This window comes from Somniosus microcephalus, chromosome 3, assembly GCF_052327205.1.
Source record: "Somniosus microcephalus isolate GS21.2 chromosome 3, FLI_Smic_1.0, whole genome shotgun sequence".
Taxonomy (NCBI): domain Eukaryota; kingdom Metazoa; phylum Chordata; class Chondrichthyes; order Squaliformes; family Somniosidae; genus Somniosus; species Somniosus microcephalus.
Window position 1 is genome coordinate 322275754 of NC_140989.1, and position 21408 is coordinate 322297161.

The following is a 21408-nucleotide window of genomic DNA, read 5'->3' on the forward strand; positions in this document are numbered from 1 at the left end:
GGTTGTTTCCCCTGGCTGGAGAGTCTAGAACTAGGGGCCATAGTCTCAGGATAAGAGGTCAACCATTTAAGACTGAGATGAGGAGGAATTTCTTCACTCAGTGGGTTGTTAATGTTTGGGATTCTCTACCCCAAAGGGCTGTGGATGCTGAGTCGTTGAGTATATTCAAGGCTGAGATAGATAGGTTTTTGGACTCTAGGGGAATCAAGGGATATAGAGATTGGGCGGGAAAGTGAAGTTGAGGTCGAAGATCCGCCATGATCTTATTGAATGATGGAGCAGGCTCTAAGGGCCGTATGGCCTACTCCTGCTTCTTATGTTCTTATCTTAACCTCTCAATATCCTTCCTGTAGTCTGTATGATCACTCTTGTTGCCCACTGCTGAATCAGGCTGAACAGTGTCAAGCACTACCACACTTCCTACTTAATGGTCAAATCCTCCTACTCCTCTAGGATCAACCTGAAGGGAAAGAACGTTTCCGACATTACAACAGTGAGTACAATTCAGAAAGTACTTAATTGTCTAGAAAGCACTTTAAGGTGTTCTGAGGTCATGAAAGGTGCTATATAAATGCAAATTCTTTCTTTTACAATGCTTTTCTCTATTAAAAACTGTCTCCTCATACCCCCTCTAATAGCCCCTTTCACTCTTACCTCTAATATCATGCAAGGAGCTCATGGATTTCTTCGTCTCAAGGTGCTGCCTCCCAGCCCTCACTCATTCTTAGCAAGACACCTGAAACTTTGCAATTTCTCTACCACCTTCTCCACCCTTTTTGAACTTGTATCTTCTATCAGACCCATCTCCTGCCTCCTTGATACCTTTCTTGCCTGACTTCTCAACTATCCTTCCTGGCCCTAATGCTCACTGACATAGTTATTGGCTTCCTCTGGTGTGCACTGCCCCATCTCCTTTCCACCCACCCTCATCAAATCCTCTTCAAAAAGTCCACCTTTGACCCATTCCCTCCTCCAGCTGTCACACAATTTCTAACCTCCCTTTTTTCCCCAAGATCGTTGCATGCAATGTTCCCTCTAATGTTTTTTTGTTCTGAGCGAGCCATGAACTCCTTTTTGTCAGTGGGCAAATTTTACTACAACAACGGCAGCAACAGCAACCACTTAAAAGCATATATACAGTAATGCCATATTGCCACCCCATCATCTCAAATCATGAGACAATCAAACAAGGTTCTATACAAGTTTAACATAACTTCTCTGCTTTTGAATTCTATTCCTCTAGAAATGAACCCCAGTGCTTTATTTGCATTTTTATGGCTTTTTTTAACCTGCGTTGCTACTTTTAATGATTTGTGAATCTATACCCCTTGATCCCTTTGCACCTCTATTTAGACTCTTATTTTCCAAGGTGTAGGTCGCCTCCTTATTCCTCCCACCAAAATGCACCACTTCACACTTATTTTTATTGAAATTAATTTGTCATTTACATGCCCATTCTGCAAGTTTGTTTATGGTAGAATTAATTAAATGAATTAATTTACAAACATGTACAAACTCTATTTAAAAAAAATACTTATCAGAAATGACTAGTATATAAAAGACCTGCATGATAATGCATGAACACTTCAGAAACGTCACTCAGTTACACAGCTATGCATCGACAAACAATCCAAAAGCCCAAGGTGAGCTGAAAGAGGCAATCTGTGCAATTTGTATTAATTTTAAAGTTTTCAATGTATTAGCCCATCCCTCATGTCACTATAGCAGTGGCTGCACAAGCAGCAGGAGCAGCGGCTTTCCTATGGCGCTGACGTGCTGGACGTCCACATAAGTAATTAGAATATTATTCACAATGCAACCAGACACCCAACAAATAGTGTTGTAGTTCTTTAGTTCACAGTATTAAAAAGAATTGAACAAAAACAGGTATTTTCAACTTCAAATCACTTCCATTAATAAAGGTTGACTTCTTAAGCCAACACACTCCCCATGTAACATGTCAGAAATACAGCACTTATTCACAAGTGCAGAAAAGCTCAAACAATTTGTGTTACCGAATTAAAAACAAAAAGCAGGAAAAGCTATGATTTAACAGAAATAAACATTCATCTTTCTTCCTGGGCAGAAAAACCAATCAGACTGACTTGGAAATGTTTACTAGTGACGTAAAGATGTTAATTTACAAATTTCGCTTCTAATGTTTTGCACTCAAACATTCTCCACAATATTAAGAGTAAGGAAGTCTTGCTACAATTGTACAAGGCCTTTGTGAGACCACATCTGGAGTACTGTGCACAGTTTTGGTCTCCTTATCTGAGGAAGGACATACTTGCCTCAGAGGCAGTGCAACAAAGATTCACTAGATTGATCCCTGGAGTGAGAGGGTTGTCCTATGAGGAGGGATTGAGCAGATTGGGCCTATAATCTCTGGAGTTTAGAAGAATGAGAGGTGATCTCATTGAAACATACACGATTCCGAGGAGGATTGACAGGGTAGATGCTGAGAGATTGTTTTCCCTGGCTGGAGAGTCTAGAACTGGGGGGCGTAGTCTCAGGATAAGGGGTCGACCATTTAGGACTGAGATGAGGAGGAATTTCTTCACTCAGAGGGTTGTGAATCTTTGGAATTCTCTACCCCAGAGGGCTGTGGATGCTGAGTCGAGTGTATTCAAGGCTGAGAGAGATAGATTTCTTGATTCAAAGGGAATTCGAAGGATCAGGCGGGAAAGTGGAGTTGAGGTCGAAGATCAGACATGATCTTATTGAATGGCTCGAAGGGCTTTATGGCCTACTCCTGCTCCTAATTCTTATGTTCTTAAGCGAAGTGTTTCAGCCTTTGCATGTTAAAATTGGGGACTAAAGTGAATGGCCCAAAAACTGTTGGTCCAAAAGCATTTGCGCCATAAAGAAAGAAAGACTTGCATTTATATAGCACCTTTCACGACCACCGGGCGTCTCAAACCGCTTTACAGCCAATGAAGTTTTTTGAAGTGGAGTCACTGTTGTAATGTGGGAAACACGGCAGTCAATTTGCGCACAGCAAGCTCCCACAAACAGCAATGTGATAATGACCAGCTAATCTGTTTTTGTTATGTTGGTTGAGAGATAAATATTGGCCAGGACACCGGGGATAACTCCCCTGCTCTTCTTCGAAATAGTGCCGTGGGATCTTTTACGTTCAACCGAGAGCAGATGGGGCCTCGGTTTAACGTTTCATCCAAAAGACGGCACCTCCGACAGTGCAGCACTCCAGCTTTATGTGCTCAAGTCTCTGGAGTGGGTCTTAAACCCACAACCTTCTGACTCAGAGGCGAGTGTGCTACCCACGGAGCCACAGCTGTAGCAGTTATGGTTTGGGGAAAGTATTGCAGAATCATTGACATCACTGGCACAACAGGTTTTTTTTTTTTTTTTTAAAAAGGGCCAATCGGGTCCCTTGTATAGGGGGACTTATTTTCTGGTAATGCCTGCATTTTTGGCTAACACCCATGCCTGGATCCTCTGGCTAATGGTTTGTTTGGCTAGTTAATGCAGGCATACTGGCTGCTTTGCATAAACCAGGCTGAGAATTAGGAAATTCCTGACATTACAGCCATTTTTGGGGCAGATGCAAGTTCTGTCTCGAATAAGTCCCCACAGAAACTACCAACAAAGGCCGAGACCTGTGGGATCCATGTGCTGATACAATTACTAGCCTCTCCAAAGGACTTCCAGGGTACTTACCAGTGTGGCCAATAGCCCTGCAGATTAGTAAAATAATGTTTCTTCAACTTAACACTATGCTTGGTACTGGCCAGGATTGCGTGTTGACAAGCACTCAGATTGCTGAGGTACTTACTGACTTGCCTTTCTTTGACTGTCTAATAACCCCCTTGGGCTGCACTCGCATGGCACACTGAAGCTTCGCGCTGGCGACGCTGACTGGAGGCGGCAGCTGCACGGTAACCGCCCCTCACTGGCAGCCATCTAATTGGCAGGCCAGTGTGACTAGCAGCCATGTGATTAGCAGACCATTCCAGCCACTGACGTGCGTCGGGCAGTCCCGCCTTCTCTTTGCACTGATTGACCTGCCAATCACATGGCTGTCAGTGAGGTGCTGTTATCGCACAGCTGCCTGCCTTGAGTCAGCGTCCCCAGCACAAAGCTTCAGTGTGCCGCAGAAGCGCGAGTGTGTGGCCCGTTTATTTAACTGCGCGGCCCAATCACGAGTGCTGCGCAGCCGCGCAGCTTAGGGGGAACGTTGTTTGCATGTATTGTCACCTCTCTGCTACAGGCTCAGCTCTCCCATAACTCCCTATGCAAATCCCTTCAGTTTAGTTTCTGCTCTACTCACAGCACTGAGACCATACTGGTCAAGTCATCAACAATATCCTCAGTGACTGTGGCCATGGTATATAATCCTCCTTGACCATTTGCAGCATTGCACATGGTGTGATCATTATCACCTCTCTGTGGTTCACCTCAGATGGCCTGCCATTCCATGGTTCCACTCCTACCTGTCCCAAGACTGCCAACACATCTACAGCAGTGACTTCTCCTCCAGCTCCTGCACACCACTTCCAGACTTCCCCAATGATTCATCCTTGACCTTCTCTTCCTCAATTATATATTGTTCATCAGCGATATCACCAGTAAACACAGGGTCAGTTCCCACACAAATGCAAACAACACCCAATTCTACCGCTTCATCACCACCCAAATCCTGCTCAAAACACATCGCTTCAACGAAGCTTTCAGTCACCTGTCCCAACACTTTTCAAAAGACTTGACACCCACTCCTTTTTATCAGCTATGAAATGCGTTGGGATGTTTTTCTGTGTTATAAGTGCTACATAAATATGTTGTGTTTTGAGTTTTGCTTCAATGAAATTTGTCCCAGTTCCCGGGTGTTACCTGAAGGGGGTGCTGGGGGGCTCGGTTTTACTTTGTCTTTCACTTTCAGTTTCGGGTTCTGCCATGCAGACAATGTGCTGTAATGTCCACCCACTTACTCAGTAAATAGTAAAAGGTTCATTCCGTCTCCTCTATTCATTACTGTTCGGTCGAGATGCAATACTGGCGACGAGGCGGCTGTTGAACTCTCTAGAAGGACGGAGATAGACATGCGAACCTACAGCCGTGATATTGGAAATTGCGACGAGCGGGCCACTCAGCTAGCAACATCAACGGCATTTTGATAGTTGGCTAGCTGTGACGTAGACGGCGGACAGAGTATTGTGCGGGCCAGGCAACTACCGTGAGTGTAGCTACCGTAACTCTGGCCGGAGGAGAAAAAGAATTTGGAAAAAAAAGTCCGTGGATCTTAAAGGGACAGTGCACATTAAAACTATGACGATCTTGGGACGTATTGAAGAGTTCTCTGGGGATGAGGACAGTTCATGGGAGGAATACGCAGAAAGACTGGGGTGTTTCTTTGAGGCCAATAATATTGACAAAGAAGAGAAGAAGCGCTCAGTGTTGCTAAGTGTATGCGGAGCTGCTACTTACTCCATCCTGTGTTCATTGGTGGCTCCTTGTAAACCTAGTGAGGTGGATTATGCTGATTTGATTGAGAAGCTGTAGAAACATTTTAACCCAAAACCCTGAGATTGTGCAGCGTTTCCATTTTCACAATTGTAAACAACAGCCTGGACAATCTATTTCAAGTTACATTGCTGAGTTGAGGAAACGCTCATTACATTGTAATTTTGGTGACCATTTAGACAATATGCTCCGTGATCAGATTGTGTGTGGAGTGCTGGACTCGGCATTGCAGAGACAGCTGTTAGCGGAGAAGGCCCTGACGTTCCGACTGGCCGAGGAGAAGGCTTTAGCAGCAGAGGCTGCATCGATGAACACACGTATGCTCCGTACAGAGGCAGCACCATCTCAGGCCGCCGAGGAGGGGCACAAGACCACACACGCAGCTGCTGCTGCGAGAGACATGGAGGCAACTAAAGAGACAGGAAGAAAATGTTTCCGCTGTGGGGCTCTCCATGGTTCCACTACATGCAAATTTGTGTCAGCGGTATATCATTTCGGTAAGAAAAGAGGACACATAGCTCATGTCTGCATGAAGAAAGCTCAGGCTGCTGCAGCAGAGCCAACACAAGCATCGCAGACACACACCCTGACACTGGAGGACCACGGAAGCTGAGCAGCTACCCCACAGACGGTGGGGATACACGGCAAATGTGATCATGAATGGGGCACCACTCTGCATGGAGGTGGATTCAGGCTCAGCGTGTTCGTTGATAAGTGAAGAGACTTACAATAGGCTGTGGCCAAGTGAACCCCCGGCGATGGCTCAGGTCAGTGGCGTGCTACGGCAGTGGTCCCAAGCTCAACTCCAGGTGCTGGGTATGATTCATGTGGAAGTTAAGTATCAGGCAGTCAAGGACACACTTCCATTTTATGTGGCGGCGGGGCAGGGCACAAGCCTGCTGGGCAGAGATTGGTTTGAGCCCCTCGGTATTGAAGTGACAGGAGTACACACGGTACAGCGACAGCCCATAATGCCTATGTTGGAGAACTATGAAGAGGTTTTTGGTGAGTTCGGGGCCTGTCGGGGACCGCCAGTCTCAATCAAAGTGGACCTGGGGTAGCGCCTAAGTTCTTCAAGGCGCAACCAGTTCCTTTTGCGTTGCGCAAGAAGGTGGATGAGGCCCTGGATAAGCTGGTGAACCAAGGGGTTCTCTTGCCAGTGAAGAACTCCCGTTGGGCCACCCCTATCGTGCCCATTGCAAAGAAGGATGGGGACCTGCGAATCTGTGGAGATGACAGATGTACGGTTAATACTGCTGTGTTACCAGATGTGTATCCCTTACCAACAGTTACAGAGCTGTTTTCAACACTGGCTGGAGACACTCTGTTCATCAAGCTGGATTTCAAGCAAGCATACCAGCAACTGGTCCTGGATGAAGAGTCAGCCGAGCTGTTGACAATCAACACCCACAGAGGACTTTTCCGAGCCACAAGGCTGCAGTTTGGGGTGTCTACGGCTGTGGCAATCTTTCAGAGGTTCAGGGACACCCTGTTGGCTGGTGTTCCGGGAGTTCAGCCTTACTTGGATGACATACTGATTACAGGCAAGACACAGGAAGCCCATGATGAGCGGCTGCAGAAAGTACTACGCCGGCTGGCTGAGGTAGGACTACGCCTTCAGAAGGAGAAATGTGTGTTCGCTGCCAATGGGGTGGAGTTCTTGGGATTCCGAGTGGACAAAGACGATGTGCATCCGACTACGGAGAAGGTGGAGGCTATCAGGAGCGCTCCCACCCCCAAGAACAAGACCGAACTGCAGGCATTCCTCGGACTGTTAAACTTCTACAGTTGTTTCCTCAAGGGCAAAGCCACAATCTTAGAGCCACTGCACAGGCTGTTAGACCAAGCAGCAGTGTGGAACTGGACCTCAGCTCATGAAACAGCCTACAGACAGGCAAAGGAACTGCTACAAGCAGATAAGGTTCTGGCACACTATGATGAAAACAAGCTATTGGTGTTGGTGTGTGATGCCTCACCATACGGGCTGGGAGCTCTGTTGGGTCACATAGAGCCAGATGGCCGGGAAGCGCCTATCAGTTTTGCCTCAAGAACACTCTCAACAACAGAACATAATTACGCCCAGATTGACAAGGAGGCCCTAGCCATCATATTTGGGGTAAAGAAGTTCAGCCAGTACCTGTTAGGGAGACAGTTCGTCATCTACACAGACCACAAGCCACTCTTGGGGCTCCTGCATCACTCCAAGCCCATGCCCCAGATCATATCACCGCGTATGCTTCGGTGGAGTCTGATGTTGGGGGCCTACAGTTATGAACTTTGCTACAGGCCTGGGAAGATGCTGGCTAATGCTGATGCTCTGAGTCGCTTGCCTTTGAACCGGCCGATGGCTGAGACGCCACCACCCCTGGAGGTGCTGCTACTGGAGGAGGTTCCGGAGGCCCCACTCCATGCCCAGCGGATTGGTAGCCTCACACAGAAAGATCCAGTCTTATCACGGGTGCTACGCTGGCTGCTGCATGGCTGGCCCTCCGAGGTCCAGGAGGAGCATTTCAAGCCCTTCGTTCAGAGGCGCCATGAAATGTCTGCACACAAGAACTGCGTGCTCTGGGGAAGCCGTGTGGTGGTTCCTGCCGCCGCAAGAGAGGAGGTGCTGAAAATGCTGCATTACTCACACCCTGGGATTGTGCACATGAAGGCGTTGACGAGAAGCTACGTCCGGTGGCCGGGGTTGGACCGAGACGTGGAGGAGGTGGTAAAGAGCTGTGAGACAGGTCAGCTGACTCGCCATAGCCCATCCAAGGCTCCCCTTCACCCCTGGGAGTGGACCACTCGTAAATGGTCAAGACTCCACATTGACTTTGCAGGGCCATTTCAGGGGAAGGTCTTTTTGATAGTGGTGGATTCTCATTCGAAATGGCTGGAGGTGGCTATCATGAGCTCCATGACATCCAGTGCAGTGATCAACGCGTTGCGTTTGCTGTTTGCCACACACGGGGTCCCCGACGTGCTGGTTTCGGACAATGGAGCAGCCTTCACGTCAGCGGAGTTCAAGGCTTTTGCAGGCAGAAACTGGATCCGCCACGTGACCACAGCGCCCTATCACCCCTCCTCTAACGGGCAGGCAGAGAGGATGGTGCAAACCACAAAAGAGGCACTGATGAGGATATCGGTGGGGGACTGGCAAACCAGATTGGCCAGGTTCCTGTTATCACAGCATACCACACCAAACTCAGCAACGGGGAAGAGTCCTGCCGAGATGCTGATGGGTCGCCGGCTGGCGACTGCACTGGACCGGCTACACCCGGACTACAGGGATGAGATGCACACAAAGCAAGAGGAGCTGGCTAAGAAGCACCAGGGCACCGCCAGGCAGTTCGAGCCGTCAGAGACTGTGTTTGCCCGTTGCTATGCAGGAGGAGACAAATGGATGCCTGCCGTGGTGGAGCAGGCCACGGGTCCCCTGTCATACAGCGTCCGTACACCTGATGGCCAGCTACACAGACGCCACGTAGACCAGCTACGGGGTCGTACTCCGGTGAGAGTAACAGAGACGTCACAGGCTAGGCCATTGTCTCCGCCACCTCTGCCAGGCAGTGACGGCCTGCTTCCTGCAACAACGATGGAAGCCACATCGACAGAAGGTGTCACGGAGTCATCAGCCACGGAGGAAGGTTTTCCTGTGGCTAGCAGTGGCACCCCGACTATGCCTGTCCAGTGGCGCTCAAGTCGGGTTAGATTCCGTCCCAGACGCCTGGAGGACTAAGGGGTTTTATCTGGGGGAAAGGAGTGTTGTGTTTTGAGTTTTGCTTCAGTGAAGTTTGTCCCAGCTCCCGGGTGTTACCTGAAGGGGGTGCTGGGGGGCTCGGTTTTACTTTGTCTTTCACTTTCAGTTTCGGGTTCTGCCATGCAGACAATGTGCTGTAATGTCCACCCACTTACTCAGTAAATAGTAAAAGGTTCATTCCGTCTCCTCTATTCATTACTGTTCGGTCAAGATGCAATAAAATACACATTGTTATTGATGGAAATCATAAGTTCTTTCAAAGAATTTCCCAGTGTGGTGCAAGAGGTAGGTGAAATTTAGCATGGTTGTAATCACCCCATTGCTTTGATAGTTTTTCTGTAGGACCTGTGTAGATAGGCTCAGAATGTGTGCTGTAGATTGCTAACTTCCCCATATTCTCAATATATCAAGTACCATAGGGTTCCACTGGTGTAGTTGTGAAGAGTGTAATAAGCTATGATGCAGGTTTTTAAATTGTCCCACCTCGCATGATCTCTGGATTTTTCAGTAATGCAGATCAGATGTCTAAGCTCTTATGTGGAACTCCTTGTTCTATACTTGTGCTCTCTTCCCCCCCCTCTCAAAATTAAAATAAAAGTTTTATTTATGGCACACTGATCCTTTCATCTTCTGTCAAATAGGGAAAAAAAACCTGAAAACACACCAACTCTTTCGAGTCTGCAGGCATCAAAACATTAATGCATACACTTATATAATAGCAAAATACTGCGGATGCTGGAAATCTGAAATAACAACAGAAAATGCTGGAAATACTCAGCAGGCCAGGCAGCATCCGTGGAGAGAGAAACAGAGTTAACAGGTGCAGAGACATTGTTCCAATGAAGCTCAACGTAAATCACAGAAATCACAGAAACCCCACAGTGCAGATAGAGGCCATTTCGGCCCATCGAGCCTGCACCGACACATATCCCACCCGATCCCTGTAACTCCTACACCAACACATATCCCACCCTATCCCTGTAACCCCACGTATTTAATCCCCCTAACACTAAGGGTCAATTTATCATAGCCAATCAACCTAACCCGCACATCTTTGGACTGTGGGAGGAAACCGGAGCACCCGGAGGAAACCCACGCAAACACGGGGAGAATGTGCAAACTCCACACAGACAGTCGCCCGAGGCCGGATTCGAACCCGGGTCCCTGGCGCTGTGAGGCAACAGTGCTAACCACTATGCCACCGTGCTCGAGGAACAGCACCTCATCTTTCGATTAGGCACTTTATAGCCTGCCGGACTCGACATCGAGTTCAACAATTTCAGATAATTATCCCTGCCCCCATTTTTCATGCAGTATGATTTTTGCCACTCCCATTTGCAACATTTTATCTTTCCGGCCTCTTACAAAAGTATAGGATATTCTTTCAATTCCTTCCACCCCTCCTAACACCCCCCCGCTCCCCCCCGTCTCTGCACCTGCTTAATATCTGTTACATCTCCAGCTTTTTCCAATTCTGATGAAGGGTCCCAGACCTGAAATGTTAACTCTGTTTCTCTCTCCACGGATGCTGCCTCGCCTGCTGAGTATTTCCAGCATTTTCTGTTGTTAATGCATACACTTACGTATTTTGTGCTTCATATTATCGATCTCCCTTCTAAGTGATTCATGTTCTTCACACAGATCGTTTTTGCTGTGAATGAAATATTTAATTAAAACATATTTTCAGAGTATTATTTCTCTATTGTCATCAGTTTTTCAGGAGACAGTTAAATATTATCAGTGATTAAGTACTTATAGACAAGCTTCCTGCTTTTAGTATTTTTTTTCCAAAATTGTATTAATTTAGGGGCACCAAGTGACGAGACATATTTTCATGCCTGCAATGAGAACAGAAATGGCAGCAGTGGTTATTGTCTTTAGTGACAGATCAAAGCCCGTTTACTCCCATTCCAATCAATACTTGCTAAATAAAACTGAGGATTACTGTTAAAAAGGAGAGTTTATTTTTTTTTTTAAATATTGTATCAGCCTTATTACTCTATCAATGGCTTTGAATAAAATCATAAGATTCAGACACAACTTTATTACAAGAACACAAAGCCACAAAAGCTGTGAAAACAATGAGGATTACTTTAACCAGTTCCTACCTTTCATGGACTAATTGCAGCAGACTAGAAATTGTGGTTTTTCCATGACTAAATCTCCCGTCCACGTGCCGTACTTGCTCCCACAAGCTGTACATTTCATTTGACATCTCCCTCCGCCACTCCTCTATCTTCCTCTCCAATTGGAAATCCAAAGTTCTTTCCTCAGATCGACTCTGGAATCGTCGAATCTCCTCTACATCAGACAACAAATTGGTAAATTGAATTCAGATTACATTTCTATTAAAAACAAGTTATTATCTGAAGTAAGGAAGTTTTAAAACATTACCTTCTAATGATCGGATTTTCTGCTGTTGCTGCACCTTTTCTGTTTCAACTCTCAGTAAAGCCTGATGTAAAGATTCAATGGCCTAAAGACACAGAGAAAAATATCAACCACCACAAGTGAAAATAAGCAAGTACACGGCAAGAAAAGACCATTTTGGAAAAAATTATCTACTGTCTTGATTTCTCTGTATTGCAGGAAACATATATTACTGGCTGGAATGGAGACTGCCACTTCAAAGGTGATGAGTCACCTCTGTTCAGATCGACTGTATAAAAAGTGTTAGATGCAAAATCCACCCAGATCTTAGAAACAGTGCAGCAGAAAATCCGGCGGTGGCAGAGGGCTGCAAATTAGGTAGAAACCCGGATACACCAGATAATAATAATTCAACTTTATTGTCATTGCACAAGTACATGAACAACAAAATGTGATCTTGCAAGCTCCCATGACTGGGAGAAGCAAAGCCGCTGCGTCGGTGCGCGCCGCCATTCCATTTCCACCATTCCTCCTGTCCGACAATCTTCAGCCCAACGCCCGGGCCTGCTCACCAGCCGCTCCTCCTTCCGTGACCTTCTCACCAACCGCCCCTCCTCGGGGCTCCTTCCGTGACCTTCTGCACCTGGTCTTTCCTGATGGTCACCCCTCCAGGTACTAACCAGGCCTGGCTCTGCTTAGCTTCCAAGCCTTGCCAGTGACCCTGTCCCTAGTCCCAGGAACAGGGCCAGCAATGCCCTAGAGGGAATGTCTGGCCACTACGCATCCCCAACAAGGCCACTGATGCAGGATGAGATTGGGGACGGGGATTCCAAATCCAGGAGTTCCAAAATCTCCAGCCTAACAGAGACCCAGCGGATCACAAGTAGCTGGTGAGACAAGGCAAATCAAATCACCAAACAACGCATGTGAGCACTACTTGGGAGTCCAGCCTTAGACCCCTGAATAGAGATTTTATTCACTGACATTCTGACCAACTTATGGGCCGCTGGGGCATATAAATAAGTTTCCAGAGCGGGGTGGAGGTTGGGGTAGACTCGATACTCTTGGAGTGGCAAAGCGTGCCATAGTATGTGGCCTCTAGGAGAAGGTACCCTTACTAGCATAGGCACCCAGAAAACGTATGCTGATTATGGGATCTCCCCCTGACACTGCGAGCTTTAGTGGGTTCAACGCCAGAATTTCCAGGTGGGTACATCACAGCACTTATGTTGGGATGTGTCTCTTGTGGATTTTCAGCCCCAATCGATTACCTAGCTGCAAGGAGGCAGAGCTAATTATTTGAGGTTTTTGGCGCAACAGGAGGTGAGAGTCTGGATCAGGAGGTTACTGTGGCAAGCTGTATAATTTCCAGTGTGTAGCTGATCAACAAGATGGTTCATCTTTACTTTGTGTAAAAGGTCACATTAGGGAGCACGAGCTTGCCCGTGGAAGTGTAGCTTTGCACTGGGTTTGAACTGTGTCTGATGTATGCCAAATCCTACACTGTCATTACAGTCTCCCAAAGAAACACCTGGACTCCATTCTTGGCGTACATATATAGACAAGTACATAAACACATACAAGAAAATCATAGACTATATAAAATATACACCATTCTCATTACTTTTGTCACACTTACCTTTCCTTGGGACTGTAGCTGCCTGTAGATACCCATTAATTCTTCTTTAGACAATTTATAGCTTAACACATCTGAATAGGAAGAGGGTTCCATAGGGACAGATATCGGATCACTGAACCGAATATCTTTTGTGTCAATTTGTTCAAGTGAGCCAACTAAAAGAGAACAAAAAGGCTTAAAATAAGGAAACTAAACTGCTGAGAGCTGCATACAAGACCACCAAATATTCATTTCTCAGGTATTACATGTTAATTTCTTAATTGTGCCACCTGAGAGAATTTGTGTAATTTTCCACCAGAGTCAGAGAGAATAATCCAGCTTTGCTGGTGCACATTTGCCTTGTTTCTTACCGGCTAACACCAACCACTGCACACATGGGAAATTCCAAGTCTTGATCATAATGGCATGGCACAGAATGGAGGGAAAATAAAAGGGTGATTGTCACAGGTCACTCTCACAGGTCACTCTCATAAGAACATAAGAAAAAGGAGCAAGAGTAGGCCATTCGGCTCCTCGAGCCTGCGTTGCAATTCAGTAAGATCATGGCTGATCTTCTACCTCAACTTCACCTTCCCACACCAAGTATCCAAAAATCTATCGATCTGTCTTGAATATACTCAATGACTGAGAATGCACAGCTCTCTGGGGTAGAGAATTCCAAAGATTCACAATCCTTTGAGTGAAGAAATTTCTCCTCATCTCAGTCCTAAATGGCCGAACCCTTATTCCGAGACTGTGACCCCTAGTTCTAAACCCCCAAGCCAAGGGAAACATCCTCCCAGCATCTACCCTGACAAGCCCCGTAAGAATGTTATACGTTTCAATTATATCACCTCTCATTCTTTTAAACTCTAGGGAATATAGGCCTAGTCTCCTCAATCACTTCTCATAGGACAATCCCCTCATCCCAGGAATCAGTCTAGTGCACCTTTGTTGCACTCCCTCTAAGGTAAGTATATCCTTCCTTAGGTAAGGAGACCAAAACTGTACACAGTACCAATGTTCCCTCTCTTTTTTTGGCCCACATGGCTCCTTTAACGGGCTGCGCGGCCCATTCAAAATCCACACATGCACGGTTTTTGAATTTAGAAGACGGTGAGCTGGCTGCGCGGGAGCAATGGGAGTCTTTCAGAAAGGAAATTGAGAGAGTACAATGGCAACATGTTCCCGTTAAGGTCAAGGGTGGGACCAACAAGCCCAGGGAACCTTGGATGTCAAGGGATATACGAGAATGGATTAGGAAAAAAAGGGGGGCTTTTGGCAGATACAAAGGACTAAAGACAGAGGAAGCCCTAGAGGAGTATAAAAAGTGCAGGGGGATACTTAAAAAAGAAATTAGGAGAGCGAGGAGGGGGCCATGAAATAACACTGGCGAGCAAAATAAAGGAAAATCCTAAGGTGTTTTATAAGTAGATTAAGGGCAAGAGGATAACTAGGGAAAGAGTAGGGACCAAAGTGGCAATCTGTGTGTGGTGCCAGAAGATGTAGGTGGGGTTTTAAATGAATTTTTTGCATCTGTGTTCACTATGGAGAAGGACGATGTAGACATAGAAATCGGGCAGGGGGACTGTGATATACTTGAACATATTAGCATCGAGAGGGAGGAGGTACTAGCGGTTTTAGCAGGCTTAAAAGTGGATAAATCCCCAGGCCCGGATGAGATGTATCTCAGGCTGCTGTGTGAGGCAAAGGAGGAGATTGCAGGGGCTCTGACACAAATTTTCAAAACCCCTCTGGCCACAGGGGATGTGCCAGAGGACTGGAGAACAGCTAACGTAGTACCATTATTCAAGAAGGGTAGTAGGGATAAACCAGGGAATTACAGGCCAGTGAGCCTAACATCAGTGGTAGGGAAATTATTGGAAAAAATTCTGAGGGACAGAATTAGTCTCCACTTGGAGAGGCAAGGATTAATCAGGGATAGTCAGCATGGCTTTGTCAAGGGAAGATCATGTCTGACCAATTTGATTGAATTTTTCGAGGGGGTTACTAAGTGTGTGGATGAGGGTAGTGCAGTGGATGTGGTATACATGGATTTCAGTAAGGCTTTCGATAAAGTCCCGCACAGGAGACTGGTCAAGAAGGTAAGAGCCCATGGGATCCAGGGTGCCTTGGCACATTAGATCCAAAACTGGCTTAGTGGCAGAAGGCAGAGGGTGATGGTCGAAGGTTGTTTTTGTGACTGGAAGCCTGTGTCCACTGGGGTACCGCAGGGATCGGTGCTGGGTCCCTTGCTGTTTGTGGTCTACATTAATGATTTGGATGTGAATATAAAAAGGTATGATCAGTAAGTTCGCAGATGACACGAAAATTGGTGGAGTGGTAAATAGCGAGGAGGGTAGCCTCAGTCTGCAGGACGATATAGATGGGTTGGTCAGATGGGCGGAACAGTGGCAAATGGAATTTAACCCTGAAAAGTGTGAGGTGATGCATTTTGGAGGGACTAACAAGGCAAGGGAATACACAATGAATGGTAAGACCCTAGGAAAGACAGAGGATCAGAGGGACCTTGGTGTGCATGTACATAGATCCCTGAAGGCAGCAGAACAGGTGGATAAGGTGGTTAAAAAGGCATATGGGATACTTGCATTCATTAGCCGAGGCATAGAATATAAGAGCAGGGAGGTTATGATGGAGCTGTACAAAACGCTGGTTAGGCCACAGCTGGAATACTGTGTGCAGTTCTGGTCGCCACATTATAGGAAGGATGTGATTGCTTTGGAGAGGGTGCAGAGGAGATTCACCAGGATGTTACCTGGGCTGGAGCGCTTCAGTTATGAAGAAAGACTGGACAGGTTGGGGTTGTTTTCCTTGGAGCAGAGAAGGCTGAGGGGGGACCTGATTGAGGTGTACAAAATTATGAGGGGTATAGATAGGGTAGATAGAAAGGAACTTTTTCCCTTAGTAGAGGGGTCAATAACAAGGGGGCATAGATTCAAGGTAAGGGACAGGAGGTTTAGAGGGGATTTGAGGAAGAACTTTTTCACCCAGAGGGTGGTTGGAATCTGGAACTCACTGCCTGAAAGGGTGGTCGAGGCAGGAACCCTCACAACATTCAAGAAGCATTTGGATGAGCACTTGAAATGCCATAGCATACAAGGCTACGGACCAAGTGCTGGAAAATGGGATTAGATTAGACAGGGCCTGATGGCCGGCACGGACGCAATGGGCCGAAGGGCCTCTTTCTGTGCTGTATAACTCTATGACTCTATGACAGTTGCGCAGCCGTGCAGCTTAAAGGGAACACTGCACAGTACTCCAGATGTGGTCTCACCAAGGCCCTATGTAATTGCAGTAAGACCTCTTTACTCTTATACTCCAATCCCTTTGTAATGAAGGCTAACATACCATTTGCTTTCCTAATTGATGCTGTACTTGCATGTTAACTTTGTGATTTGTGTACAAGGCCACCCAGGTCTCTCTGAATACCAGTCTCTCACCATTTAAAAAATATTCTGCTTTTCTATTTTTCCTACAAAAGTCAGTAACTTCACACTTCTCCACATTATATTCCATCTGCCATATTCTTGCCCACTCACTTAACCTTTCTGTATCCCTTTGCAGCCTCTTTGTGTCCTCCTCACAGCTTACTTTCCCACCTAACTTTGTATCGTCAGCAAACTTGGATACATTACACTCGGTCCCCTCGTCCAAGTCATCTCACATACCTTCCAGTGGCCAGATTAAGAGGACATTGGCATAACCAAGGAAGAAGGTTGCTTCTGCCCTCCCAGCTGGGAAATGGTGTGAAAACAAGACTGGTACAAGTGTAGCAGATAATGCACCCTCAGAAAAAAAAGGTGGTCAAAAAACTAGGTTAATTTTAATCACAAATGAATATTTAGCTTTTATGTAAATCAAACAAAAATAAACACATACCTTTTGCATAATACCCTGTTGTGTTCAATCTTTTCTGTAAAGAAAGAGAAAAAAGTCTCTCCGTTAATTGTTAGTACCTTACAGAAATGTTCAACAGTGATAGTATTGGAAATAGTATGGGCCCGGAATTTGCGACCAGCAGCAAACAAACGGTGCTCGCCGTTCATTAAGTTTACAGCTACCCAGATTTTACATGGGCTTTTGAGCAGCAACTTACGGTCATCGGGAATCTGATACAGCGTGGCACCCTCTACAGGGGATCTGGGACCTGTGTAAATAGGGCAAGCAACAGCGTGTTTCTTCAACCAATCAGGTTGAAGAATCTTTACTGAGGCACACAAAGTCTGAACCAGGAAATGTAAGTTAGAATATTTAATTCAATGTAAAATCATGTACAGAAAGCAAAATAAAGAGAGGGAAAGAAAGATGGGATGAAGAGAGAGATAAAAGACAGAAAGTAAAAATTTTTTTTATTTTAATTAATTTTAAATCTCCAACAATAATTAATATCTGAAGGAATGAGATTCCACACTTGTAAAAGTAAATTTTCAGTGCCAGAGAGGCTGTTTGGTTGTTATTAAGACTTAGCACGCCATTAAAAAATCACTTACACTTGAATGGACAAGCCTAACTTTTTCTGGCGTGTTTAATGGGTATCTAGTGGGTATATACTGCAACTTCATGCCCTTCATGTGTTTGAATGCTGAATCTCTTGGCGAGATACCGGTGTAGCGAAGCTTGTGGAGGAGCAGGGCAAATCAGGCAGTAACTTCCTGATTTCCACGTTTAACTGCGCACGTGTGGATGCTGGAAGTTGCTGTCCAACTTAACTCTTTAATGACGGTGAGCATTGATAGTCTCACCGTTATCCCAACCGCAAAATCCAGGCCGTAGTGTTGTGACACATGGGTTGCTATGTATTGGCTTCTCAATCTTGATCAGAAAGAGGTGCTGAACACAGCCCAACTGTGGGGTGGGGGTGGGATGCAGGCCAGCGGAGAAGATGAGGGTTAACCAAAATTTCTTTCTCCAGGTTGTTCTTGTCACACTCCTCAGCAGCACGACCAGAAGGTGGCTAGACAACCTACTTCCATGCCTCTCAAATTGATTAAATTAAAGAGAACAACATCTTTGAAATGACAAGTCAGACAAGCAAAATTAGCTTCCCTTACATTGCTCTAGTACCATGATAGTGCTACCAGTCTTAGTGAATCTGGCAAGTTTATTTTAGTGCTTGTGCTGGTGACACCCATACTTAGCAGTATTACTGATTGCCATCTGCTACATCTTAACACAGTTCAATCAGCTCCACAAATATGTACTTATTAATAACTTGGAAGAGCAGAGGTTACATACAGGACCAGAGGGCTGAATGAGGTTGCAAAGGTAGGGAGGGATGAGGCCATGGAGGAATTTGTAGATGATTTTGAAGTTGATACGTAGGCAGAAATGGAGCCAGTAGAGGTTGGGTAATGCAGAGGTAATAGGGGAACAGGATTTGGTGCAGGATAGGATCTGAGTTGCAACTTGTACAAGTCAGAACTTGGGAGGTTAGCAGGGAAAAGCAAGATTGAACGTGAGAAAGGTATAGATGAGCGTTTCAGAGGCAGTGTAAGTGAGGTATGGACAGTGGCAAGCAATGTTACAGAGGTGGAAGTTGGCAGCTTTGGTGGTGACAAGGATGTGGACTTTAAGTTCCGCTCACAGTTCAGTTGAAACCACATCTTGAGTACTGCATCCAGTTCTGGTCAAGATACAAGGGAGACATTCAAGCACTAGAGGCAGCTGAGAGAAAAGCAACAAGGCTGGTCTCTAGAGTCAGAGATCTGACGTATGACCTGGGCTTTTCAGCCTCAAAAGGTTGTAACTGAGTGGAGCTCTGATAGTAAATGGTAATAGAAAAGGTAGATCCAAGAAATTACTTTAAACTAAATTGAAATAAGACAAGTAGATACATTTCCAAACTAGTAAAAGGCAAATTTAGGATTGAGGTCAAGAAGTTCTTGTTCACATGGTTTCACTTTTACCACCGGGCAGAAAATGGGCAGTAACGTATCAGCTGCCCGTTTTAAACCCTGCTCAATTTTAGTTTCCATCGGTAAAAGTGATAATTCATCTCACAGAGTGATCAATACATGCAATGTACTTCAGGCTAGAGTAGTGGAGACAAAAACCCTGAGATTATTTAACAATTAGGTGCCACATGGGGGGTACTGTAGGGTTTTTACTAATGAAGTAAGATGGACTGAATGGTATTCCTCCTCCATATTTATCTTTTGATTTTATATCCTCTCATCCCTGGTATCATCCTAGTGAATAGACACAAAAGGCATCAAGGGGTATGGGGAGAGAGTGGGAATATGGTATTGAGATAGAGGATCAGCCATGATCATATTGAAGGGCCGAATGGCCTACGCCTGCTCCTATTTTTCTATGAATCGATGTTGCAACTTTATCATTGGTCAATATCTCATCTATAATGGAATGTCCAAATTGCACATAATATTCAAATAGTAAATGTGGCTTAACAAAATATTGACAATTACAAGGATATAAGCTACAATAATTAACAGAAAAAATTCACAAACCAGTGTGTGACTGCTTGCTACAATAGTATTTACAAATGTCTGAATCAAAAATCAATTTTGTTTTCAAGGTGGCCATGGAAGAACTTTGAACTCAGACTACATTTTGAGTTACCTTTTTGCAAGGCAATCTACCGAAAGATCCTTTAATTCATCCTTACAGTTGAAAGTAGTTATAAACTAAAAAGGGAAAATAACATTCATTACAGCAGCATGACACACTTACCTTGATTTTTGCAACATTGTAGTCAGTATCATTCAGTATGGAGTTCAGCTGCGTGTCCCAGTTCATGTTCTGTTGCAGGAGTGTAAACATAGCTAATGTCAATAGCAACCTCAAATACACGAGCAGGCAGCATACTAATGAACAAACTTCACTTTTTTTCTTTTGGCAGGTTGCTGTTGCCAATGATAAAGTAGTATGACTAATGTTCCATGAATTTTGAAACAAAAATATCCATTTGTTTCTGTAACTTACTGCATCAATTTTTTTAAAATGGGATCACACAAATATTATTCATACTTTTGTCAAAATAACAATTTGCATTTATATAGTAGTTATAACATACAAACACGTCCCAAGAAGCACAATCAGATGAAAATGCACACCGAGCCAAAGGAAATATTAGGAGGGGTGACTAAAAGCTTTGTCAAAGAGGTGGGTTTTAAGGAGTGTCTTAAAGGAGGAGAAGGAGATGGAAAGGCAGAGAGGTGCAGGGAGGGAATGCCATAGGGACTAGTCGGCTGCAGGCACGGCCCCCAAAGGTGCGGTGAAAGGAGTAGGGAACACATCAGAGACCAGGGTTGGAGGAATGCAAAGTTATAGGGCTGGAGAAGGTTACAGGGATAAGGAGGGATGAGGCCATGAAGGGGTTTAAAACCAAGGATGAGAATTTTATATTTGAGGCTTTGGGGGACCGGAAGCCAATAAAAGACCAGGAAGTGAGCAGAGTCTTGGACGAGCTGAAGTTCAAGGAGGGTGGAAGATCAGAGCATTGGAATACTCGGGTCTGGAGGTAACAAAGGCATGGATGAGGGTTTTGGCAGGCGATGGGCTGAAGCAAGGGCATGGACAGGTGATGTTACAAAGCTGGAAGTAGGCAGCCTTTGTGATGTAGAGGAGATGAGATTGGAAATTCAGCTCTAGGTCAAATACGATTCCGAATTTGCAAATTCTGGTTCAACCCAAAACCGTGGCCGGGATGAGGGATGGAATCGGTGACGAGGATGCGGAGTTGGTGATGGGGGCTGAAGACAATAGCTTCCGTCTTCCCAATGTGTAAGTTTGTAACTGTAGGAAATTGCGGCTCATCCAGGACTGAATATCGGACAAACAGTCTGAGAACACAGAAGCAATGGGGGAGAGAGTATTAAGACAGATTTAGACTTTCTAACACTTATTTAATTTAGGCCTCCCTCTAAAAAGAGGAAATGTGGAGTTTTGGTTTAGATCGGATACTAGACATCTAATTATTCTGTGGATAAATTTCAACATATCTACTGTCTGATTAGTAATGTTATCCAGTTGTAAGAATGATCCAGTTATTAACTAGATTAATTTTAACTTCTCGACAGCACAACCACTTCCATGGTGCCAAAATGCCTGTACGACATCAAAGTTCAAATGAGTCCCAACTTCCTTCAGTTGAACCAGAAGGCTGAAGATTTCGTGTTTCGTTTCTGCCATTAAACGCCACTTCTTGCCA

At 45.3% G+C, this 21408-nt stretch overlaps 1 protein-coding gene across 2 annotated transcripts in view; it reads right to left on the bottom strand.

The window, feature by feature from the left end:
- LOC147122190 (uncharacterized) overlaps positions 1-21408 on the bottom strand; it is a 48890-nt gene that overhangs the window by 23369 nt on the left and 4113 nt on the right. Inside the window, exons 2-7 of one of the 2 annotated variants that reach the window (XM_085983071.1) lie at positions 19929-19997; positions 17118-17151; positions 13239-13393; positions 11624-11705; positions 11338-11530; positions 10813-10880 (exon numbers count right to left, since the gene is read on the bottom strand). In XM_085983071.1, the coding sequence (XP_085839197.1) occupies positions 10813-10880; positions 11338-11530; positions 11624-11705; positions 13239-13393; positions 17118-17151; positions 19929-19994 (598 nt within the window). In that variant the 5' untranslated portion in view covers positions 19995-19997. Of the gene's footprint in view, positions 1-10812; positions 10881-11337; positions 11531-11623; positions 11706-13238; positions 13394-13588; positions 13653-17117; positions 17152-19928; positions 19998-21408 lie in introns of those variants that run through there. The other variant, XM_085983072.1, reaches the window with a different exon arrangement.